This window comes from Pithys albifrons, chromosome 13 (genome assembly GCF_047495875.1).
Source record: "Pithys albifrons albifrons isolate INPA30051 chromosome 13, PitAlb_v1, whole genome shotgun sequence".
Taxonomy (NCBI): Eukaryota; Metazoa; Chordata; class Aves; order Passeriformes; family Thamnophilidae; genus Pithys; species Pithys albifrons.
In genome coordinates, this window is record NC_092470.1 from 21,730,966 (window position 1) to 21,754,116 (window position 23,151).

The 23,151-nt window shown below is 62.9% G+C and overlaps 4 protein-coding genes across 4 annotated transcripts; 2 read left to right on the forward strand and 2 right to left on the reverse strand.

The window, feature by feature from the left end:
- Nucleotides 1-8,390: 8,390 nt before the first annotated feature.
- Nucleotides 8,391-11,677, forward strand: ANKRD34C (ankyrin repeat domain 34C). Its single transcript, XM_071568212.1, has 2 exons — nt 8,391-8,552; nt 9,414-11,677. The coding sequence occupies exon 2, from the start codon at nt 9,461-9,463 to the stop codon at nt 10,994-10,996; it is 1,536 nt and encodes a 511-aa protein (XP_071424313.1). The 5' UTR covers nt 8,391-8,552; nt 9,414-9,460; the 3' UTR covers nt 10,997-11,677.
- Nucleotides 11,678-12,116: 439 nt separating this feature from the next.
- TMED3 (transmembrane p24 trafficking protein 3) lies at nt 12,117-14,825 on the forward strand. The gene is made up of 3 exons (XM_071568213.1): nt 12,117-12,387; nt 13,093-13,341; nt 13,713-14,825. The coding sequence occupies exons 1-3, from the start codon at nt 12,223-12,225 to the stop codon at nt 13,947-13,949; spliced, it is 651 nt and encodes a 216-aa protein (XP_071424314.1). The 5' UTR covers nt 12,117-12,222; the 3' UTR covers nt 13,950-14,825.
- A 1,007-nt stretch (nt 14,826-15,832) lies between these two features.
- LOC139677984 (gonadotropin-releasing hormone receptor-like) lies at nt 15,833-17,991 on the reverse strand. The gene is made up of 4 exons (XM_071568488.1): nt 17,931-17,991; nt 16,995-17,530; nt 16,403-16,607; nt 15,833-16,260 (listed from the first exon to the last, which is right to left on the reverse strand). The coding sequence occupies exons 1-4, from the start codon at nt 17,989-17,991 to the stop codon at nt 15,833-15,835; spliced, it is 1,230 nt and encodes a 409-aa protein (XP_071424589.1).
- A 1,411-nt stretch (nt 17,992-19,402) lies between these two features.
- LOC139677800 (mesoderm posterior protein 1-like) lies at nt 19,403-20,858 on the reverse strand. The gene is made up of 3 exons (XM_071568081.1): nt 20,267-20,858; nt 19,845-20,110; nt 19,403-19,465 (listed from the first exon to the last, which is right to left on the reverse strand). The coding sequence occupies exons 1-3, from the start codon at nt 20,856-20,858 to the stop codon at nt 19,403-19,405; spliced, it is 921 nt and encodes a 306-aa protein (XP_071424182.1).
- Nucleotides 20,859-23,151: the final 2,293 nt, after the last annotated feature.

The following is a 23,151-nucleotide window of genomic DNA, read 5'->3' on the forward strand; positions in this document are numbered from 1 at the left end:
CTTTCCTGTACCTGGAATTGTTCCCATTAAATGTTATTTATTCCCAGTGTTTCCTTGATTTTCAAGGTGAATGCTCACCAGCTGTCTCCAGCCACAGCAGACGAAGGGAATGACTAAGAGCCCAGAGGGACAAGAACGGGATTTAGGACAGAGAACCCCAGGTAAGGCGGTGTCCGCTCGGCAGAGCCCCACACTCCTATGGGGCCCATATTCCACTGAGCCCATGGACATTGTGGGTCCCATGGGGGCTGCTCCTGCATCACAAACCACTGCTCTCAAACACCCGGGAATCCCTTAACGTGTCCAGCCTCTTTTTCCCAGTTTTCCAGCTATTCCCATCAGTCAGATTTTCCCTGTCTCCATGAAAGCGTTTTGCAGAGCCTGTGCTAGCAGACTGGTGGTCCGGAGTGCTTGCCCATGGATGTGGGGCTGGATGGAGAGGAAGGAGCCAGCGCCAGCACTGGCAGGAGGTTTCTTTCCATGGGACACACAGCCTGGCCTGGCCAAAACCCACTGGCCACACGGTCCATGCCCCAGAGCTGCCCTGGACCCCATAACCCTTCACAGCCACTGACCACTGCAGCCCCACAGGGCTCCCACTGCTGTTCCCACGGGAACCCAGAGGTCCCCTGCCTGTAGCTCCCTGCATGCCCTCAGCATGACAGAGACAGGGGGGTATCCCAGAGCCTCCCAAGGGTGGGTGTTCCAAATCACCTCAATTTCCAAGTGCAGGTGACAGGGCAGAGGCTGAGGCCGGATACACCCCTGAACCCAGACCCTCCCATTTCCAAGCCTGGGGCCCATCCTGACCCCCTGGTCTGGCCCCAGACACTGAATTGGTGGCTGAGTTGGGAAGAGCTGTGCTGTGGACTGGGTGCTCGCCCCAACCACAGGTAGCCCAACAGCAGCCCCCACCACAGCTGGGGCTCTGGGACTCTGCTGCAGGCAGCCCTCCCCATGAAACCTGAGCATCCTCTCAAGAGCAGAGAAGGATATATCAGCATTGGGATAGGCTCTGTCAGGGACCCCTTAGAGAGGGACCCCTCAGACAGGGACCCCTCACTTATGGCTTTTGCACCCCACATAGTGACTCCAGACCCAGGCCAAAGGGGGCAGGATGGGCCCACTCATACCACAGCTCTGGGCAGACAACCCAGCAGGCTGGCATCAGTGGGTTCAGAGGGGGGGTCCCTGGATGTCCCTGCAGCCCACCTGTTCCTCAGGAGCCAGGGAGGCAGAGCACTGCTCTCCACACAGCTCCCCCAGCCCCTCTGGCTGGTCTCATTGCCCAGGGAGGTGGGGAGGTGGTGGGGGACCCACAGAATGAAGTGAGGGGAAAGGAGGGTCCTCCTTATCATCCTGCCATTAGCTGGCCCAGGAATCAAACTGGGGTGCTCGTGGCATCCCTTGGCCTAGCTCAACTGCCAGCAGCACTGAGGGTCTTTCCTGGGGAGCACCTGGAGGTGCAAGAAGCCCAAATCAGTCAGGATGAGAGCCTGGAGCTCCTGGAAACCCTGAGATGGATAGGGTGAGCACCTGGAGGCTCCAGGAGCCCAAAAAGCGAGTGACTGAATTCTCACAGCCACTTCTGCATGAGGGGTTCAGCAGGGGGCCGGGACCTCATCTGATCCTTCTGCAAACAGCCGCCGGCGAATTGTCAGTGTGCATTTGGCTTTTCCCCGTGGCAGGTGGGGTGATCAGCCATGAAAAAGTGGCTTAGCACCACCGGAAAACTCCTGAGGCAGCCAAATTCCGCACGCCGGTCCCAGCACAGCTCCGGCCATGGAGAGTGGGGCCAGGGGGGCACGGCCAGGGGGTGTTGGGGCTAGGGGGGCATGGCTGAGGGGTATCGGGCCAGAGGGGCTTGGCCAAGGGTTATTGGGGCCGGGGGGCATGGCCGGGGGGTATCAGGGCCAGGAGGGCACGGCTGGGGGGTGTTGGGGCCAGGGGCTCACGGCCAGGGGGTATCAGGGTCAGGGAAGCACAGCCGGGGGGTGTTGGGGCCAGGGGCTCACGGCCAAGGGGTATCAGGGCCAGGGAAGCACAGCCGGGGGGTGTTGGGGCCAGGGAGGTACAGCCAGGGGGTTTCAGGGCCCAGGGGGCACGGCCAGGGGGTATCAGGGCCAGGGAAGCACAGTCGGGGGGTGCTGGGGCCAGGGGGGCACGGCTGAGCCAGCACCGGTGCTGCTGCCTCACAGCCTCTGCCCGCCCCGAGCACGTAGCCCTGATATTAAAGCCATGAAGAGGAAATTCCACTTCTTCAGAAAAAAACAGAATCCGGATATTTCATAAGTGTCCCAGCAGACATGAAAGCTGCACCAGGAAATTTCACTCAGCAGAGATATTAAAGTTGCCGTAGCCCTTGGGGCAGCCGGGGCCAAGCAGCCGGGGCCTGGCACAGGGTAAGGGCCGGCTGCAGGGACACACAAGTGCCATGGCCCAAGCACACCCACTGCCCCTCCTGTCCCTGTCCCTGCCAGCCCCGCTGCAGCCCCTGTTCACTCTGCAATAGGTGACCCGAGGTCGAGCAAAGGCCCCACAGGAGAGCACCTCTCTCATCCACCACATTCCTAATGGGAATGCTGCCAGGCTGACACCTCCAAGCCTGCCATGGGCAAAGCGAGCTCCACCCTCAATGCCCACCTGCGTCCTGATAACAGAGGTAACTGGCTGCAAGGGCAGAGACCAAAGTGGCCAAGTGTCTTCTCCCAACATGACAGAGCCAGCACCAATGCCCTCATCCCCCTACAACCCCTTCCCAGCAAAGCCCACTGGTATGACTTGCTTTCTCCCAGGAGGGAGACAGGATGGGGAACTGGAATAATTGCCTGCACTGTCTGGCATGGCAACACATCCACATACACCGTGGGAGTGGGGGGAGACACAACTGGAGAAGAGGGCAGCTGCCCCTGCTCTGCTGAGGCAGCAGATCTGTATCTCTGGATCCAGGTGTTCACTCCATGCTCCATCCCACATGGAGCCCATGGAGCTGGGAGCTCTGGAGGGAGGCAGAGTTTCACAGGGGTTCACTGCAGGGTCTCTTGCCCAGCCATTGGACACAATACATGCCTTTGATCACCAAGAGGCCAATGACCTCCTTGGAAATCTCCTAGGAGGAGCGAGACAGGCAGTGGCCATGCCAGCATCAGCACTGCTGTGGCAGCTGTGGTGCAGGGGTGAGGGACTCAGGACAGACCCCATGGGCATGAAACACAAAGGGGGCAGCAGCCAAGCCCCTGTCAGGGCACACGGCAGGCCAGGGTCCCATGGGGGACTGCTCTGGGGTGGGGAAGGCCTGCCACCCCCAGGAATGGGGAGGGTCACCCGCCCACTCTGGGTGCAGTGACATCGCTCGCCCCTGGGGCTGCTGGCGAGTGGCCACCCCCGCAGGCACAGTGAGGAGGTAATTGCAGGTTGTTATTCTGCTCTGTCGCTAAATACGGATCAGTTCTCTTCCGACATACACCGAGGAGTGCACACTCAAATCTCCTGCCTCCGCTCAGCACCTCTCCTCACCTGCCAGCAGCTGTGGCTGGCAGTGGGTGCAATGTGTACCATGTCACAGTGGTGGCAGAGGGTGCAATGTGTGTTCCGCAGGTAGAATCACAGGGACCTTAAAGCTCATCCTGTTCCACCCCCTGCCATGGGCAGGGACACCTTCTACCAGCCCAGGTTGCTCCAACCCCATCCAAACCAGCTTTGAACACTCCCAGGGATGGGGCAGCCACAGCTTCTCTGGGCAACCTGTGCCAGGGCCTGCCCACCCTCACAGGGAAGAATTTCCTCCCAGCACCCTGTCTAATCCTGGCCTCTGGCAGTGGGAAGCCATTCTCCATTGTCCCTCCAGGCCCTTGTCCCAGGTCCCTCTATATCTCTCCTGGAGTCCCTTTAGGCATTGGAAGGGGCTCTAACGTTTCTCTCCCGGAGACCCGGGGACCAGGCACTGATGCTGTTCCCTGTTGCTGTTCCCTGTGGAGATCCATCAGGGTTAGAAGTGAAACACAACCCAAAGAGCATTTTAATGGCTTCTCGAGAGAAAACAAGTTTCTAAAATTAAACAAGCAAAATGAGAGAATGGAATATTTTTGCATTGATTTCCTTGCCATAAATATTTATAAAACTCAGTTTAATAATATTAAGCAAAATATGGAAGAGCACTGGATGGGCACTGTTGCCTGCACCCCATCCCATGGCAAGGCACACTTCGGACCTCAGTGACTGCGTCCTGCCAGGATCCAAACTGTATCACTGATTCCAGGAGCTCAGAGCAGGGAATCACCCATCCAGAAAACAGAAAATCCCCAGAAAGACTCACAAAACCCCAAGGAGTTTATTGCCCATTGCCAAAAGCAATAACACAGCACCCAGGGAGGCCAAGCATCTTTTCTGTCTGACCCAGACCACCTCCTCTGATCTTAATGGGCAATTAATCACACAAATTTTATTGTCACTCCACCCCTCCTATGCCTGCCCAGGAATGTGGCTGCCCCTTTTCTGGAAGTGTTTAAGGCCAGGCTGGACAGAGTTGGGACCAACCTGGTCTAGTGGAAGGTGTCCCTGCCCAAGGCAGGGGGATGGAACAAGATGAGCTTTAAGGTCCCTCCAACCCAAACCATTCCAGGATTCAATGGTTCACCCGTTGCAGCACAACCAGCCTCATCTTCCACCACCACCCACAGATGCTTCCTCTTGATGGGATCTGGTGATTTTTCAGCCTGGCATCATGGCCATTTCCTGCCTTTCAACCCAAAGGGTTCCCTACATCCCCTCTGGAGCACAGCCAGGTGAAAAACCCATCCTGGAGGTGCAAAAATGTGCAGATTACAAAGGGAAAAACGTGGAGAAGTGCTGAGAAAGGGATGTGTTGTCAAGGCAATAGCAACTGCAGCATTGGGAGAGGGAAGGAGGGCAGAGCGTGGGTACCCAGGGCTCTGGTGATGGACACAGGTATGGGAAATTAAGGACAAGAACAAGAGGAGACGAAATATCCCACACACCTCTGCCCATCAGGACAGCTCTCAACTCTGCTCCTAGTGAGAGAACGATACTGGGCCCCACAGCATCCCCAGAGCCCAACACCTCCATCCCACCCAGTCCCACAGCTCAGCTTCCCAGAGCACGGCGCTCAGGGTCCAAGAGGAGGAAACTGCCACTCTCCAAGGCCCAGCACACTGCATTAATTGTGGAAATGCTGCTGGTGTCTCCAAAGGGAGCAGCTCAGGCTCACGGAGCAGCACTTTCCTATTTCAGAACTTTCCACAACTTATTAGACTCCAAGTCAAACCACCCTGCACTGTGGAGCAGAGCCTGGAAAGACCCCAATCCCATCCAGGTCCAAGCAGCAATCCCTGCCAGGTCCTGATGCCTCCCTAAAGCTGCTGCACTATTTTTACCCCACGGTTGCTATAGAGACATCAGAGCCGCTTGCTGTGATGATGCAGCTGCTTTGTGTGATGCAGCCTCTTCCGGAAGCACTGCATTATCCACTGTATCACCCACTGCATCACCTGCTGCATCACCCACTGCATCACCCACTGCATCACCTGCCGCATCACCCACTGCATCACCCACTGCATCACCTGCCGCATCACCACCCACTGTACCACCTTCTGCATCACCCACTGCATCACCCACTGCATCACCTGCTGCATCACCCACTGCATCACCCACTGCATCACCTGCTGCATCACCCACTGCATCACCCACTGCATCACCCACTGCATCACCTGCCGCATCACCACCCACTGTACCACCTTCTGCATCACCCACTGCATCACCCACTGCATCATCTGCTGCATCACCCACTGAATCATCACCCACTACATCATCCACTTCAGGTTCCTCTGGACATCTCCTTCAATCCCAGAGAACTGTGTGTGCCAGCTCCTCGTGCCCGTGGCAATGCCACAGAATGCAGGGTCACACAGTCATCTGCTCCATGCATTGCTCCTGGTGTGCCAGGGTAGGGTAAGATGCTGCTCCACCAGCCTGGCTGAGGTGCTGCTGGGTCATGCCATGTCCCACCACGGCCAGCTCAGTCCTCTGGTCAAAGCAAGGGATCAGAGGGGACACAGCACTGCAAGGCCACAGGAGGTGGCAGTGGCACAGATGTCACTGATATCACAGATTTTAGCTGATGAATCTCCAGCACACCATGGGAAGCTGGTACTCCAGCAGGAGAGATCAGGGTCCCAATCAAGTGAGGGCCAAATCTGCCCCAGATTGCAGCCCTGCTCAGGTCTGAGGGGAAAGTGAGGTGCTGTGGGCATGGTTGGACTCTCTCATCCAAGAAACCCCACAGAGATCCATGGCCTGGACCGGGAATCCCCACATCCAGGGCAGTCTCGTTGTGCCCCACAGGTCAGGGGACCTGGGCTGTGCCCCAGGCAATAGGATCATTGGCAACAGAGCCGGTGGTCCCCTCTGGAATGCTGAGCCCCCCTGTGTCTGCACTCAGCTCCTGGGAGCGTGGCTATAAATGGTGAAACAGCAGCCGTGTGGGGATGAGCTGGCAGGAATAGCTCACACAGCCCTCGGCGAAGAGCCCAAAATAGAACCCGCCAGCGCCGGGTGCCCCTGGAGAGATGGTGCCAGCTCAGCCCTTGGCAAGGCTGTACTGGCATCCCACCTGCACCTGAGCTGGGGTTCCAAAGGTGCCATGAGACAGCACTTTAGGACAAACCCCTTTCCCAGGAGACAGATCTGGTTCTGCCCAGCCGGGCCCTGCAGCTGTAGAGCACATGGAGCCAATGGTGCCTTGCCATCCTGACCCTGCTCCCATGGCCTCAGCCATCCAAGGCATCATTGCAGCCCCCTTGAATGCCCTGGCGACCACAACCACACCCCACAGACCAGACAGCCCTGGTACAGTCCCAGAAAGCAGCTGCCCCTCCTCCAGGCTGGGCCAGAATCTATTCAAAACCTCAGCAGGCTCTAATGAAGGGGTGGGAACTGCCTGACTTGTCCAAGTGGGATAGTGCTGGGGTGGCCCCATGAAGCACGTGGCACCTCTGATGTTCTCACCAGTCTCACAGTTGTGTCCCCTCTGCCTCTCTCTGCCCTGCCACGAGGAAGGAGCCCCCTGCCTAGGTGAGGATTCTTGGTACCAGTACCATTGTGCCACAGGGTACTGGTATCACCAGCAGGACCTTCAGTCACTGCCCAGCCCTCTGCATCCTACCAGGACCCTGTGTGGGCAGAGGACCTCAGGGTGGCACCTGGCTACCTCAAAGCCACGTCATCCCAGTCTTGTCCCAAACTGACCATGTCCAGACTCCATCCCACTGCCCCCGAGGCTGTGCAGGCACTGCTGAGACCAAACCCAGGGCTCAGAGCCCCGCATGGAGCTGCAGGTCCTCCAGCAGCCATCCCTGCGGCCCCGTTGCCATGGCATCCTCAGGGATGGCATAGATACTGGCGAGGAAGACAGGAGGATGAAGACAGGTGGACACATTGCCTCTGCAAAGCCAGGACATGGCTGGGGCAGATCTGAGGCCCTCCAGCAACATGCAGGACCTCCTCATCTCTGAGTGAAGAACACTGCAATACTGGATTATATTTTATTAATCACAAGATACATTTCCCCTAATGTTAACATTATCCAGAGGATACAATGACAAACACCCTCACAGCTATGATGACCTGTGGAAGTAGAGAGCCGTGGGAATTAGGGTGGTGGGTCAGGGACATTCATGACCATTTCCCTCTTCCTCCCAGTTCCCTCTTCTTGCTGGGACTGCTCCAAAAGAGCCACCAAGGAAAGTGGAGGAGGCTGCTGGGAAGCTGGTTCCTGCATGGATGAGAGATTTAGGCACAAAGGTGGTCCAGAGGGACTGCAGACTGGTGCTGGTCCTGGTACATCACTCTGGCACTGAGGGAGCTCTGCCCGGGGAGCACACACAGGGACCCCGTTTTCCCCTGCATGGCTCAGAGCACTCCAGTGCCCCAGGTGTGTGCTTGGGGTCCCCTAGAAGTGCACTCAAACCACAGGGTTATTAACGCCAGAGGGGAGAAGGTTCCTAATCTCCTTTGGTTCCCAGTGGGGCCGGCTGTGGGCTCAGACCAGTTTGCCCACGGCAGGGTTCCACTGGGTCTGGAGACCCCCGAGGGCAGGTACATTCATACCCCACCCCCGCACACAGACACTCCCGCACTGGTGGGCACGGACACTCCCCTCTCACACCCGCACACGGACACTCACATAGCCCCGCGCTCAAGGTCCCCCCGCACACGGACACGCTCCCCCGCACCCGGGAGCAGGGACACAGACCCCTCCAGCCCCCCAGCACACGGACACCTCCGCCCCGCCGCTCCCGGCACCCACCCGTGGGCGGGCGCACCGCCCCCACGCCGCGCCCTCCTCCTCGCGCAGCGCCGGGCAGCGACACCGGGCACCGGCACCGACAACTGGGCACCGACGCCGGCACCGGGCACCGGCACCGACAGCTAGACACTGGCACCGACGCCGACACCGGGCACCAGGCACCGAGCACCGGCACTGGCGGCAGCTCCGGCACAGGGCACAGGGCAGCGGCACCGACAACAGGCAGCAGGTAACGGGCTGGGGGCGGGTGGCGCTCCCACCACCATCACCGCAGTCGGGGGCGGCAGCGGCAGCGGGACCGGGATGGTCCCGGTGTGAAGGGGCACAGAGGGCCACCGGCCTGATGGGAGTAGGGAAGAACCGACACCCGGGTCAACCCGGATCTCCCGCAGGGCTCGAGGAGTCCCCACGGGAAGGGGCTGCGGGGAGCTCTCGGACAGGGGCAGCACTGCCAGCACCTTTTGGGGGGCTGGGAGAGATATCCCAGTGTGAGCATTGACTGCAGGTCCCGGGGCTTCAGGACACCCACGGAGGGCATGGGGGTGTGAGGAAGGGCTGGGCAGCTTGTGCCACCCTGGGGAGATTCTTGGGGCACTGGCTGCCCAGGGCTTCAGGAATGGCCTGAGGAGTGGGGCAGGGAGCAGGAGGTAGAAGGAGCAGAGAGGTGGAGGGCAGCAGGAATGGGGAGCATTGAAGAGTGGGGGCTGGAGGCAGCAGGAGCAGGGAACAGTGGGACAGTAAAAGCAGAGTGCAGTAGAAACATAGTAGACAGCACGACTGTGGCTGCTTCTCCTTCCCTTCAGCAGTGGGGAAGCAGAGACCCCAGCTCCAGCCCAAGAAGCCATAGGGGGTGTTCACACTGTCTCAAGTGGGCTTCATGTTGCAGGGCCCCCAGACCTAGCAGGCTTGTGGACACCATCAGGACCTCTCTGATCTCTTGGGAAAACCAGTGCATCCAGGCAGCTGTACACAGGAGGTGGGTGGATGTGGCTAGAGGGGCAGTGGGATGCAGGGCAGTGCCGAGAGCATGGCATCCCAGGAAGGCAGGGATGAAGAAGCAGGGCTCACTTTTCCACGGTTCCTCCTGCAGCCACCAGCCGCCACTGCCATGCCCCAGCAGTGAGCAGAGCCAGAGCCATGGATGCGGTCACAGAGCTAGAGCTGGGCAGCAACTCCCTGCTGAAGGCCGTGTGGCTGGGCCGGCTGCGGCTGACCCGGCTGCTGCTGGAAGGGGGCGCTTACATCAACGAGAGTTACGAGAAGGGGGAGACTGCCCTGATGGTGGCCTGCATCACCACGCACGTTGACCAGCAGAGCATCCACAAGGCCAAGATGGTGAAGTACCTGCTGGACAATAGAGCTGACCCAAACATCCAGGACAAGTCTGGGAAAACCGCCCTCATGCACGCCTGCATCCGTGGGGCTGGGGGGGATGTGGTGTCCCTGCTGCTGGAGAGTGGGGCAGACCCTAGCCTGGAGGACCACTCAGGAGCCTCGGCGCTGGTCCACGCCATCAACGCCGATGACAAGGCTGTGCTGCAGCACCTCCTGGATGCCTGTAGAGCCAAGGGGAAGGAGGTGATTATCATCACAATGGGCACATCAGCCTCCGGCACCAAGACCACCAAGCATTACCTGAATGTTTCACCTGCAATGGAGTTCAAAGAGAGAACCCAGCCTGAGGTGGGAGCAGCCCCCTCCAGTGTCCACCTGAAAACTTCCATCTCTGCACCTTCCTCTGAAGAGAAGGAGAGCAGCATTGTCACCCCACACCCTTCACGCCCTGAGGACAGTGGGGACACTGAGCCACCCTCCCCAGGCCGGAGAGCTGGTACTGCCCGGAAAGCCCATCTGCCACGGCTGAAGCGGCTGCGGTCGGAGCCGTGGGGTCTGGTGGCACCCTCAGTCCTGGCAGCCTCGACACACCGTGACGACACGCATGTGTGTGCTGACGACAAGGTCATCGTGGGCATTGGTGACCTCTCGCTCTCCAAAAAGCCCCCCCTCACCCGGAGCAGCAGCAAGGGCAGGGACCCTGCTCTCTTCCCTCCGGTGGACGAGCAGGCACTGGGGCCACTGGCATGGAAAGCCACTCATGAGAAGAGCCCGGCTGCCCACCCGCTCCTGCCCCGCAGCAGCACGGTCCCAGAGGAGCCGGAGAGCAGCAGCTCAGCCGCCGGCTCGGCCGCGGGGATGGACACCCTGCGTTGGTGGAGACGAGCCGCTGAACATAATGGGGATCCCCACCTCATCGAGGCAGGAAAGGGGGCATCGGAGGGGAGGAAGCTGAGTGGGTCCCACCTGGCCTTGCTGGATGGCTCACGAGTCTCCCCCTCCGGCAGCGCCTGCACATCGCCCAGCGCCGGCCGACGCCGGTCCCCTGGCTTGCTGGAGAGGCGAGGATCCGGGACGCTGCTGCTGGACCACATCTCCCACACAAGGCCGGGATATCTGCCCCCGCTGAACGTGAACTCCAACCCTCCGATCCCCGACATCGGTTGCAGTAAAGCGCCCTCCCTGCTGGCTGCCGGGCTGAAGCCCCTGGTACCCCTCGCACCCAGCTCGCCCAGGCGGGGTGATGTGAGGGCGCACAGGAAGCTCCTCCGCAGACACTCCATGCAGGCGGAGCAGATGCGGCACCTCTCCGATTTTGAGGAGGTCGTTGCCCAATAGCCATGTCACCATTTTCTTCCCAAAGCTGTGCTGTCCCTGCTGAAATGGCGTCTCTGGGACGGAGTGCTCACTGGCTCCGGGCACACGCGGGGGGTCAGACCTGAGCTCAGGGGCTGAATCGAGAACGACCACCTGGGAGGTGGATGCCAGCCCGGTCGAGGTCGCCGGGCTCTGTGCAAAGGATCCCGCCTGCAGTTCACATACTCCTTACTAGTTACAATCTGCTTTTCGCCCATCCCGCTCGTTCTGACACCGAATCCCCGCCGGAGCCCCCGGCAGTGATCCTTGGGGCAGACGCGCTCATGAAGTGCCTTCCAGGAGGGGAAGGGGCTCAGTGCTGCGGGGCTGGAGGAGCCGGGACATGCCCCCCAGCAACGGAGGGTGTCGGTGCCCTCTGGAGCGGGAGAGGGAGACAATCCTCCACAGTCGAGGTTCCCAAGCACGCCAGAGCTCCGGGACAGAGCTCACCCGGCACCGCTGCAGCCTCGGCGCTTCTGGACCGGGATGGGCTTGTCTCGTTTCTGATGCGCCTGAGGTTCGGGGGGTTCACTCCCCACCACTCCGAATAGCTCTAAGCGCTCAATCCCCGGGCAGGATGGTCCCAGCCTGGCTGCAAGGGTAACCTCTACCGGCGGCGGGGGAGCCGGGATGCCAAGTACCCCAGGATGACACGGGCTGACCCAGGGCGTTTATCCCACCGGGAAAGTCGCGGGCACCGCTCCACAGCCAGTAGCCCACTCTGCTGCCCATGCTGCGCAGGGAGCCCTCCTCACCCCACGCCTCACCCCTCACTCCGTATGCCACGGGCCGGCCGTGTGCCCTGGCTGCCGACAGACTCCATGATTCCATTAATGCTTTTATTTACAGGAGTCCTTGCGTGAAGTGGTGCAGGGGCAGGTGCTGAGGTGACGCTGTGTCCCTGCCAGGACTTTTTTCACGATCGCTGAGTTAATAAAGCGGTCGGCATTGGAAGGCTCGCGGCGCGGGGATCCGACACAGGCCGCCCGGCCCGGGGGTCTCCGGGGGCGTCGAGGAGATGCCCGAAGTGCCCGGTCCGGAGATGCCGCGTGGCTCCCAGGGTGCCGGGGGTGCGGTTTTCAGGGATGCCCGCCCCGGGGCCGGAGGTGCCGCCCCCGCCCCGCCCCGCCCGCAGCGGAAGCGCCACGTCAGGGGGGCGGGTCCCGGTCGCGGTGCGTGTCGCGGTGCCGGTCTCGGTGCATGTCGCGATGCCAGGCGCGGTGCGTGTCGCGATGCGGGCACTGTGCCTGGCCGCGCTCCTGGGCACTCTGGGGGCCAGCGGGACGGAGCTGACGCTGGAGCTGCCCGACAGCGACCGGCGCTGCTTTCACCAGGAGCTGGAGAGCGGCATCAAGTTCACCCTCGACTACCAGGTACTGCCCTGACTGAGCCCTGCTGGTACCCCCCTGCCTTGTACCTGCCTGTACCTGCATGCAGCCCTGCCTGCACCCCGCCTGCACCCCCTGCCCGGGCCCTGCCTGCACCCCCTGCCCGGGCCCTGCCTGTACCTGCATGCAGCCCTGCCTGCACCCCGCCTGCACCCCCTGCCCGGGCCCTGCCTGCACCCCCTGCCCGGGCCCTGCCTGCACCCCCTGCCCGGGCCCTGCCTGCACCCCCTGCCCGGGCCCTGCCTGCACGCCACTCGTGCCCCATCCCTGTACCCCAGCCTTTGCCCCCCCTGTCCCCGAGCCCTGCAGAGCCTCAGCCGGGCTGCAGTTCCCCCCTCCTGTGCGTACCCCAGTTCCCCCATGCTGCACCAGAAGCTGTTCCGAGTCCCAGCTCTGTGACCTGTAGTGTCCACCTGGGAGCCAGGGCTAGGATGTGCCCACAGTGGCCATGGGAGCCTCCGACCTGGACCATGGGGGGTACCCCTGTCTCCACGCACCCCACCTGAGCTGTGGGCACCTCTCCTGAGCTGCTGCCACCACAGGGCATAGCTTCCCCAGGGCTCCCCTGGCCTGGGCCCCATCCCATGGGCATAGTGCCCGCTGGCTTCTCACACAGCTGTGGGGCCAGGCAGGGGTGGGGGGGCCCTCACCACATCACTGGGCAGGTGCCACCTGCGTCTCTCCACGCAGGTGATCAGTGGGGGACACTATGACGTGGATTGCTACGTGGAGGACCCCAATGGCAAGACCATCTACCAGGAAACCAAAAAGCAGTATGACAGCTTCTCACACCACACCGAGGTTAAGGGTGTCTACACCTTCTGCTTCAGCAATGAGTTTTCCACCTTCTCCCACAAAGTCGTCTACTTCGACTTCCAGGTGGGCGATGAGCCGCCCATCCTGCCCGGCATGGACAACCGTGTCACTGCCCTGACACAGGTAGGTCTCGGAGAGAGGGAGAAAAGTCCTGCCCCACCCCCTAAACAGCCTCAGCTGTTGGGGACAGCGGTTGGAGGCTCTTTCCCCTTCCCCTCCACCAGATGCAGAAGTGCCAACCGCCAGCCAGTGGTGCCCCCACATCCTGTGCCCGGGCCAGGGGTGCTGTGCTGTGTCCAGCCTCCCGCAGCTGCAGCACCCGGTGTCTGTCTTGCAAGAGGGAGTTGCCTCAGCAATTTCATCCCTCAGTGTGATTCCCTGGGCTGGTCTCCTTGGTTTCCTGGTGGGACTCAGCTGTGCCCTGGTGCAGAACCACTCTGGGTGGGGTCCTGAGGGGAACCTACACCACAATGCCCCTTTGTCCTTGTCCCCAGATGGAATCTGCCTGTGTCACCATCCATGAGATGCTAAACTCGGTGATTGACTCCCAGACCCACTACCGGCTGCGGGAGGCGCAGGACCGGAGCCGAGCCGAGGAGCTCAATGGCCGTGTCTCATACTGGTCGGTGGGTGAAACGCTCATCCTCTTCGTGGTCAGCATCGGACAGGTGATGCTGCTCAAGAGCTTTTTCACCGAGAAGAGACCTGGGAGCGTTGGGACCAGCACCTAGAGCTGATGTGTCTGTGCCTGAGCAGAGCAGGGAGTGGGACAGCAGCAGCCTTGGGTCGTGCTTTGCGTCCAGTCTGTGCCAGGGGCGGGAGCAGGGGGTGATATGACATTCTTGATCTGGGTGGACACGGTGGACCTGGTCACCCAAGTACAGGCATCCCCCTGCATGGCCTCCCACTCGCCGTCACCCACCTTGCTGCCCTGTCCTGTTGCCTGGCCACCCTGTCCTCGCTCTCTGGCTCTGCTGAGAAGCAGGTGGGTGCCCTGGACCAGTATCAGCACCAACAGTGGGGGACCCTCAGAGCCCAACATGACTGCAATGGCCATGAGCTGCTCCTCGGAGCCCTGCATGGCCAGCAAAGGGATGGGGCAGTTCTGGCCCCCCTGGTGCCCAGCCAGTGCTGTCAGCCTGAGGAGAGCTCCCCATGGGCTGGCGGTCCCTGTCTGCACCCTGATTGTCCCGGTGCAGGCAGGGCAGTCCCAGCAGTGGGGTCACAGCAGCATCAACATCCCATGAGGGTAGTTTTTTGCTGGGTTGTCCTCTGGCTGTACCAGTCCCTCCACTCAAAAGTATTTCTCAGGCCCTACCACATGATATTTTCATACTCACACGAGTCCATGCCAGACTCAGCCCCTGCCAAGGAAGCCCTATCCCTGCCCCAGCAGCACTGAGTACCCCCATGCACTTGGGAATGCAGCCCCCCATTCCCTGGAGCCCCACAACATGGAGACTGCCATGAGAACCCTGGGGTGACCCCCCTGTGCAAGACCCCTCGTGGTCCCCAGCTCTCAAGAAGGTGTGGGATCACTCCCCAGAGCTCGAGTAACTCCACTGGACTTTTCCTTTGCCACTTCCAAATAAATCCCTGCAAGCATGGCTGGCACTGCTGTTATTGGGCACGACTCCTGCCTGCCCCTCTGCTTGCACTAGCTGAGCCTGCTCCTGGCACAGGACCAGGTGCTGGAGCCAGAGAGACCCTCGGCAGAAGCAGCTCCGCAAACCCTGCCCCAGCACGAGGCTGCACTCAGTGGTTTGGGATTGGCATCCCACTGGGCAGTGGGAGCTGAGGGAGCCCAGTGACCCACTGCAACGGAGTGGGGGCTCCCAGGCGGACCCCAGCTCTCTAGTCCCTTCCTCAAGGCCAGGGGGATGCCAGGGCGGTTCTCATGGTCTGTCCCTCCTCCTGGCATCACTCCTGGTGCCATGGGAAGGGCTTAGCTCAGGGTGCAGGGAGGACTGAGAGGCCCTGGCACCCACGGCCCCCTCCCACCTCTGCAGGCCCCAGGAGCCGTGCCACCTCTGCCATCAGCGCTGGCCTTGGGGCAGCTGCTGCAGGCGAGAGCAGCAGTCCCGTCTGCCTCCCAACGGCCTTGGGCAGGAGCCAGGAGCTCCTGTTTGGAGCAGAGCCGACAGCAGCGACACCCTGAGGCTGCCACCAGCTGTGTATTCTGGAACTGCCACCAGCTCGGTGTCACTGGCAGGCACCAGCCCCTCACCCACTAGGACCGAGACGCATAGAGAGGGCAGTCCCCAGCCCTGGGCAGCCTGCAGGTGCCCTTGGATCTGCCCCTTCCTAGGGATCCTCGAGCCCCCCATGGCGGGGTCAGGGGCAGTTGTGACCCCATTGAGTCAAGGTTTTGGGGACACCAGCTCAGCTCCCAGACAGGGAACACAGGAAGGAAAAGAGGTGGCCGTAGGACACTTTATTGCTGTACAGGGCACAGAGAGGGGATGGGGACAGCCCTGCCAGCCCTGAGCCCACGGAGATGCTTTGGGATGCAGGAAGAGAGTGGCAGCAACTCCATCCCTGCTGGACCTGTGCTGGCCTACCCATCCTGCTGCTGGATGTCCCTGCCCTGAGCGCCCCAGGGGTTGTGCTGGTCTCACAGGGAGCTGCTATGGCGGGTGGCATCAGCAGCAGCCCCCCAGGACCCCCGCACCCCCGGGACTCCCCGCTTGGGTGGCAGGGAGGAGCGGAAGGAGCCGGTGGCTGGAGAGGGGGGCTGCAGCTGGGGGCCACGCCCGCAGGGGCAGCCCCAGCCTCCCCGGAGGGGGATGGTGAAGAGCCCGTAGATGATGGGGTCCAGGCAGGCATTGAAGAGGCCAAAGATGAAGAGGATGTGGGTGAGGGCAGACGAGACCCTCTTCTCCACAGAACGGGGACAGAACCAGTGCCAGAGCCCCAGTAGGTAATAGGGGGTCCAGCAGAGAATGAAGGAGGAGACGATGACCAGGCTCATCTGCAGCATCCGCAGCCGAGCCCGTGGGATGTTGTTCCTGGAGCACCACAGAGACGCATCCCGCGAGGAGACTGAGGGGGCACAGCCCGTGAGGAGGAAATGTGTCTGGGACAGGGACCCCGTGCCGTGGGGGAGGGTGGGGGCGTCTGTACAGAGCCCCGGTCAGTGCTTCTCCTGGGCATAGGAGCATGCCCAGTGGTGCCCAGAACTCACAGAGGCCAGAACCCATCCGGCGGGAGATCTCCAGCAGGATGCGGGTGTAGCAGCAGACCATGATGAGCAGCGGCAGCAGGAAGAGGCAGGCGAAGCCCACCATGTTGTAGAGGGTCTCGTGCCAGGGCTGGGGGAAGCTGCCGCGCGTGGTGCACTGGGTGAAGTTGTGGGGGGGGCGCAGGGTGACCGTGCGGAACAGGAACAGCTGGAGACAAGAGAGATGGAACGGGGGTGATGCAGGTCTGCGCCTCCCCGAGGCAGAGAGGGTATCGGAGGCCAAGGCAGGAACGCCCAGAGCCCAAGGGACGGACTCAGCCCGCGGTGTGGGACACACCATCACCCCTGTGATGGCTCAGCCCCCCACTGCTGGCAGTCCAAGGGGCACCCCAGGAAGGGGGCAGAGCTTGGGGGTCACTGCCACACCCCATCCTGCAGGGCTCCCCAACCCCTCTGTGTCCCCATCCCACAGGGCTCTCCAGCTCCTCTCTATCCCCACCCTGCAGGTCACACAGTGGCACCAACTGACCTTGGCCAGTGTCACCAGACCCTCGGGAGCCGGGACAGGGGCCGGGCACCCGGGGGGTGGTGGTACCTGTGGCAGCGCCAGCCCCGCGCTGAGGATCCAGGCGGCGTGCAGCATGGTGCGGTTGCGGGCGCAGGCGCGGGCAATGGCCAGCGGGCGCAGGATGGCAGCCTGCCGGTCCAGGCTGATGACCACGGTGACAAAGGCAGAGGCGTACATGGCCAGCAGTCGCAGGTACATCAGCAGGCGGCAGGCGAGGTCGCCCGCCCGCCACTGCAGCGTGATGTTCCAGATGGCGTCCAGCGGCATCACCGCCACTGTCACCAGCAGGTCGGCGGCGGCCAAATGTCGCAGCAACAGGCGGATGTGGGGGCGCCGGCCACCCCCCCGGCCCCCCACCACCCGCAGCACCGCCAGGTTGCAGCCGGCTGAGAGGGCAAAGAGCGCGAAGGTGACGGCCACACGCACCTGGGCGGCGGGGGAGAAGGTGGGCAGGCTCAGCGGCTCCTCGCTGTTCTCATCAGGGGCGCTCCAGGTGCAGCCCTGCTCAGAGGGCACCATGCTGGCGTTTCCCGCTGCAGGGTCTGCATCTGCGTGGCCCCTTCCTGCAACAACAGGCAAAGGGGCAGGGGCAACCTTGAAGTGCGGGTTCCAGGGGGACAGGCCACACTCAGAATGGGGGGGGTCCCATCCCCTAGAGTTCCTGGACAAGGGCCACAGTGCCAGCACCACATTTCTTAGCCCATCTCCACATGTTCTATCCATAGCTGCTCACTCCATCCTGCTGCTTCTCCAGAGACCCCCCACATCTCCAGAGTGTGGGGGTCACTGCCACCAAGCGGGGCAGAGGGAGACAGTCACAACTGACCTCAACACACCACCCACCCTGGGCCATTCTTACTGTCCCCCCATTCCCTTCCCGGAGTATGGTCCTGCCTAGAATGAAGTCCACTGGGCCCAGTGCTGACCCCTGGGGAACCAGACACCCTGTTGCCCCCACCTCACCTCCATCTGGGGTGTCCTGCCCAGCATCTCCCAGCCAGGCCATAGCAGGGCTGACGCTCATGCCCTGCCGAGGCTCCGCACCGAAGGCTCCCACATCTGCACTGGGGCACGAGGGGCAGTGGGGGCGACCAGAGCGGGTACTGGGACAGGTACTGCCAAGCACTGGCGCCTGCAGCCAATGCCTGAGGTGCCGTGAGATGAGTGCCCTTGGCAGCTCTGATGGTCCTTGACGCAGCCACGGCTTGGAACAGCACAGTCCTTCCCCAGCCGCCCACGGCACATGGATGTGTGAGTGTGCACGGTGCTGACACACAGGGGCACACAGCAGGACATACCCCACATCTGTGGGAGGGAAACCCCCATCCCAAGGGGGGGCCCACTCCAGATCCCACTCTGAGGGGTGCAGCTGGTGACCCCCAGGTCTGGCACTGCTGCTGCCAGGGCCAGGCATTAGGGTGCACAAGGGCTTCTTGTGCTGAGGTGCACCATTTAGGGATGGCCAGGGGCCCAAACACTCACAGGTCCCTCCTCCCAGCCCTGCCACTGCTAGCTGCTCCCCCTGACTGGGGCCATCCCCACAGCAGAGACTGTCTCCATGGTCCATGTTGCACGTGCCCCACGGCTGGAGCATGTCGGGAGGTCCCTTCAGCCCTGGTTAGAGCACGGTGGGTGGGGGCTGCGGCCTGGGAGAGGGCAGAGAGCCTGTTTTGCACCTCAAAGGCCTGTCCCTGAGCCCCCTCCCCTCAGCAGAGGGAATTAACTTCATTAACGAGTCCTTTCACACTTCATGGGGCTCATTACTACCCCACCCCCCATCCCAGACCCCAGAGTAGGGAGAGAGCCCCCCCTCGATGCATTAGCACCTGGCTGCCAGGTCCTGCCATCCTCCTGCTAATGGGGACCCCAGACCTTGGGGAGCCATCAAGGGGCTGGGGACAGAGGGGCCCGGTTGCAACCTCCCGCATTCCCTTCCTTGTGGGTTCTCCAGCCCATGAGCTCAGCCTCAACCCCACACCAAGCTGGACCCCAAAGCCCCCCATTACACTCTGCACTGGGCGGCTCTCAGAACTGCCAGGTGTGTAGGCTGGATCAGAAGGGTGTTGGGGATGCTCACCCCTCCCTGGTGGGGGGTCAGACCCCAGGGCAGAGGGGATGTTTCTTGATATCCCTCCCAACTGCTCTCCCGGATGGTGCCTGGCTGGTCCACAGCCTCCAGCCCTGCAGCCCAGCGAGGGCACCCTGAGCACACAGGACCCCCGGGCACATTCCGTGCCCAGTTCCAGGGCACATCCACACGGACACACGGGTAGGGCACAAAGGTTTATTCACATTCAACCACAGCCACCCAGCTCTGGGCTCCAGGGCAGCTCGTCCCCGCAGCTGTCAAAGAGGTCACATGTGTCCCCTGAGCCGCGGGTGTCCGGGTGGGCGTTTTGGGGCTGCAGCTGCTCCATCACAGGGGCGCGTCCAGGTCAGTGTCGGTGCTGTGGCGGAAGCACCGACTCCAGCAGCGAGAGCAGCTCTGCAGAGAGGTCCTGGGAAGCAGACATGGAGAGGGTGAACAGCCGGGCAGGGGTCCAGGCAGGACCAGGGGTGCAGGAGTGACAGCCTATTCCCTGGAAGGGCTCCCATCAAGAAACAAGCAGGACCACTGTCTCGACTGACGGGACCCCTACAAACGTGAGGGAGGGGGGCACCAGGAAGGGTGGGGCAGGCTGGGAAAGACACCTCACTCACTGCAGAAAGCAGAAGTCACCTCTCCAATCCCTACCCCAGACAAGGCTGTTGTTACCCCAAAATCAGTTTCTGCACTGCCTCACACCAAGAGGAATCTGAGGCCACCCCAAGGGGTGTCGATCTCTCCCACGTGCCAGCCCCATGCCCAGGGTCATCCCAATACCCGCCAGCACATACCTGGGTGACTGTCCCTGAGCCAATGAACTCCGGCAGTGCCAGCCCCGCGTCCAGGAGAGGGTCACCAGGGAGATCCGGGAGAGGCCCAGCCCCTCCACAGTAGGGAGGGGTTAGCCAGGGGGACGCGGTGGAGGCAACAGCCCCGTGCAACTCCGGGGGGGTCCCCACTGCAGGGATGTAAGGGGGCGACCCCAAGGTCTCCATCGCGATGTGGGAGACTCCGAGCACCTCTGGGGGAATCCCCGTTGCAGGGGTGTAGGGAGGCGGCGCCCAGGTCTCCATCCCGTTGTTGGGACCCCCGAATGCCTCTGGGACAGTCCCCGTCACAGGGATATGGAAGGGTGACTCCCAGGTCTCTAACCCCATGTCCGGACCCCCAAAAGTCTCTGGGGGAGTCCCCACAGCAGAGTCAAAGGAGAGGGACCCCCACGGCCCCATCCCCATGCCAGGAGCCCCGTGCAGCTCTGAGGGGGTCGCCGACATGGGAGGTGACCCCCAGCCCACGGTGCCGGGGGACGAAGCATCACGGGGGTCCGTGTCCTGGCAGCATCCCAGCCCCCGGGGGCAGAGGGGGCAGTGTCGGGTGGCCGGCTCCGCCCGGCCGAGCCCCAGCAGGGCGGAGAGGTGGGCGATGTAGCGGGTGGCGAGCCGCAGGGTCTCGATCTTGGTGAGGGTGTGCCCGGCGGGCGCCAGCGCGGGGGGCAGGTAGTGCCGCAGCCGTAGCAGGGCCTGCGCCAGCCGCCGCATCCGCAGCTTCTCCCGCTCGCTGGCGCTCTGCCTCGGGACCCCCGGGCCGCCGCTGCCCCGCGCCCCCTTCCTGCCCCGCGGGCGGGGGGCGGCGTGCCCACGGCAGGGGCCCCGGGCGGCGGCGGGGGACGCAAGGCCGCAGGAGTCGGGCGATGCTGCAGGCGAGCTGCTGCTGTAGCCCAGGGTGTCCGGGGGGCCGCGGCAGCCCCAGTCCTGCAGTGGAGCCGTGGCCGGCAGTGCGTGGCCAGGGGCTGTGGAGTAAGCCATGGCGGGGCCGAGAACCGTGTGCCGGTGGCTCCCGGCTGCCCTGACTTTATGCCGGGGCAGAGGTGTGAAGTGGCACCTTCGTGGCTGCAGCACTTCAAAGGCCGGGGGTTGGGGGGGCCGGGGGGCCGAGAGACGCGGCTGTGAACGGTGGGGGGGTGACGAATTTCACCCCAGAGGTGCGAGGCTGCTCGGTGCTGCCCACCCCGGCACCCCGCACCGCAACGCTCAGCTGGGGACGGGGCTGGGACCCGCATGGGTCCTGCAGTGCAGGCCTGCACGGGGGCTGCAGTGGGTCAGCTGCGGGGGGCTGCAGCGGGGTGTCAGTGGGTCTGCTGAGAGCGGCTACAGTGGGGCAGCAGCAGGATCTGCAATGGGGGTGCAGTGGGGTGTTCTGGGGTTCTACTGTGGGGCTCTGGTGAGGCTGCAGTGGGGGTTGCAGTGCGATGTTCCAGTGTTCCGCCAGCAGCATGGCCCCAGCCGGGCGTCCCCGCTGTCTCCGTGCCTTTGTGGGACTTCCCTACACCCGGTTTGGGGGTTCTGGTCCCCCACCGCCCCCATGAGCCAAGACCCCGCGGGGCTGCCGAGTGCTGGCAGCGGCAGGGGAACCCGCACGGGCGGGGAGAGCCGAGGGCCGGGGCTGGGATGGGCCCCCCCGCCGCGTTCCCAGGCCCACAGGTGTCGGGACCGGCGGGTGCGAAGGTTTCCCGGGAAACGGCTCCGCCGAGGGACGGAAAATCCATCAGGGGCGCAAGGGGACACCGGCATGGCACGGGCCCCCAGACCGGGTGTGCACAGCCTGGGGGTACAGCTGGGGGCACAGGACCCCTACACTCGGCATGCACAGCCCGGGGTTCGGCGGAGGCACTGGATCCCCACCCCCAAACCGGGGTGACACAGCGAGGCAGTGCCCTGCGCGACCCCAGCACGGTCTGAGACAGCCCGTGCCGACCCCATTCCAACGCCTGTCGCGGGGCTGGGGGCGCAGGGGGTGTCTGGAGCAGCCTGAGCCTGGAGCATGAAAGGGACTCAAGGGGAGCTCTGCATCCCACGGCCCCTTTCCGCTGCCCGGCCTTGCTTTCCCCCGCCTCTCCCCCACGGGCCCCCTCCTGGGTCTCATTAGCTGGTGAGCTCCCAGATAATGAGTTCTGCACCCGCCGCAGCCGCTTCCCACCTCCTTATTTGGACAAGTGCTGGAGTGCGGCTGGGCCGGGGCAGCATGGGCCACAGGGTCAGAGCCCCCGAGGGACACCCTGCAGCCCCTCGCCCCCAGGGCAAGTGGTGTCTCCACAGCCCTCCAGTCCGTATCAATGGAGCGGAGCGCAGGGCACCGGCGCACAGCTCGGTCGGTGCACAGCTCGGACTGCACCCCAGGATCCCCCAGCTCTCCTGCTGAGGGGTCCCTGGCCCCGCCGGGACCGTCCCTGGATATGTCACTGCCCACCTGGGACCCGCCATCCCTGCTCCAGCATCTCCCGGGTCAGACGTTTGTGTGGCTCCCGGTGCCCACGCTTGTCCCTCTGTCTTGGATGGAGACATTTGGCAGGGACAGGGGCCAGGGTCGTGCCCGGCGTAGGGGTCAGTGCTGCAAAGCGCCCGGCAAATAGACCTCCCCGTCCTGCTGCTCACGCCAGCCCACCTACGCAGGGGAGAGTCCCCTGCTCCCAGCACCAGTCAAGAGCTTGGCACCCTCCACAATGCCTCCTGCTGCCTCGGGGACCCCGACCCGCAGCAACACAGGGACCACCACATCCAAACAGGGGCGCAGCCTGGTGGGTCCCCAGGTGCCTCAGCTATTCTCTGGAGCCGTCTGGGGCTGTACCCCATCGAACGGAGGAGACGGGAGCAGAACGGGCAGTGCGGGGATGTCTCTGGGAAGGGAGAATCCCGGCCCCTCCACCCAAGCACCCTGCGCTCCCCACACCCTTGGGGCCCTCAGTCTGAGCCAGAGCCCACCCAGTACTCCCCGACCCAGGGGTGGGAGCTGGGCAAAGGGCAGAGAGCTGTGGAGACCCCGCTGGGTGCCAGGACTGGCAGCTTGTGGTCTCGGCACTGGAAGGTCAAGTCCCGGGTCCCCGCTGCGGGGAGGTGCGGGGAGGTGCGGTGCGGTGCGGTGATGTGGTGCGGTGCGGGGCTGGCGGCACGTTAGCATCTCTCACGGCCGTGTGAATGGGTCCACACACACTTCCCAGCGCCAGCAGCGCCAATTAAGGACCAAAGGAGTCAGATCTGACACTTCTGCAAATGGGCTCGGCATTCCCAGGCTCCCGCCGCAGGCAGCCCGGCGCGGGGGGTG

Bases quoted from the DNA above. Each gene is read 5' to 3' on its own strand.
- ANKRD34C (XM_071568212.1), top strand. From the start codon at position 9,461: ATGGATGCGGTCACAGAGCTAGAGCTGGGCAGCAACTCCCTGCTGAAG.
- TMED3 (XM_071568213.1), top strand. From the start codon at position 12,223: ATGCCAGGCGCGGTGCGTGTCGCGATGCGGGCACTGTGCCTGGCCGCG. The intron at 12,388-13,092 runs GTACTGCCCTGA...CTCTCCACGCAG, and splicing joins AGTTCACCCTCGACTACCAG to GTGATCAGTGGGGGACACTA. The intron at 13,342-13,712 runs GTAGGTCTCGGA...CCTTGTCCCCAG, and splicing joins GTGTCACTGCCCTGACACAG to ATGGAATCTGCCTGTGTCAC.
- LOC139677984 (XM_071568488.1), bottom strand. From the start codon at position 17,991: ATGAGCGTCAGCCCTGCTATGGCCTGGCTGGGAGATGCTGGGCAGGAC. The intron at 17,531-17,930 runs GTGAGGTGGGGG...CTGTTGTTGCAG, and splicing joins GCAGGACACCCCAGATGGAG to GAAGGGGCCACGCAGATGCA. The intron at 16,608-16,994 runs GTACCACCACCC...TCTTGTCTCCAG, and splicing joins CGGGGCTGGCGCTGCCACAG to CTGTTCCTGTTCCGCACGGT.
- LOC139677800 (XM_071568081.1), bottom strand. From the start codon at position 20,858: ATGGCTTACTCCACAGCCCCTGGCCACGCACTGCCGGCCACGGCTCCA. The intron at 20,111-20,266 runs CCCTCTCCTTTG...AGACCTGGGCGC, and splicing joins GGGGATGGGGCCGTGGGGGT to CGCCTCCCTACACCCCTGCA. The intron at 19,466-19,844 runs GTATGTGCTGGC...TCTGCTTCCCAG, and splicing joins GCTCAGGGACAGTCACCCAG to GACCTCTCTGCAGAGCTGCT.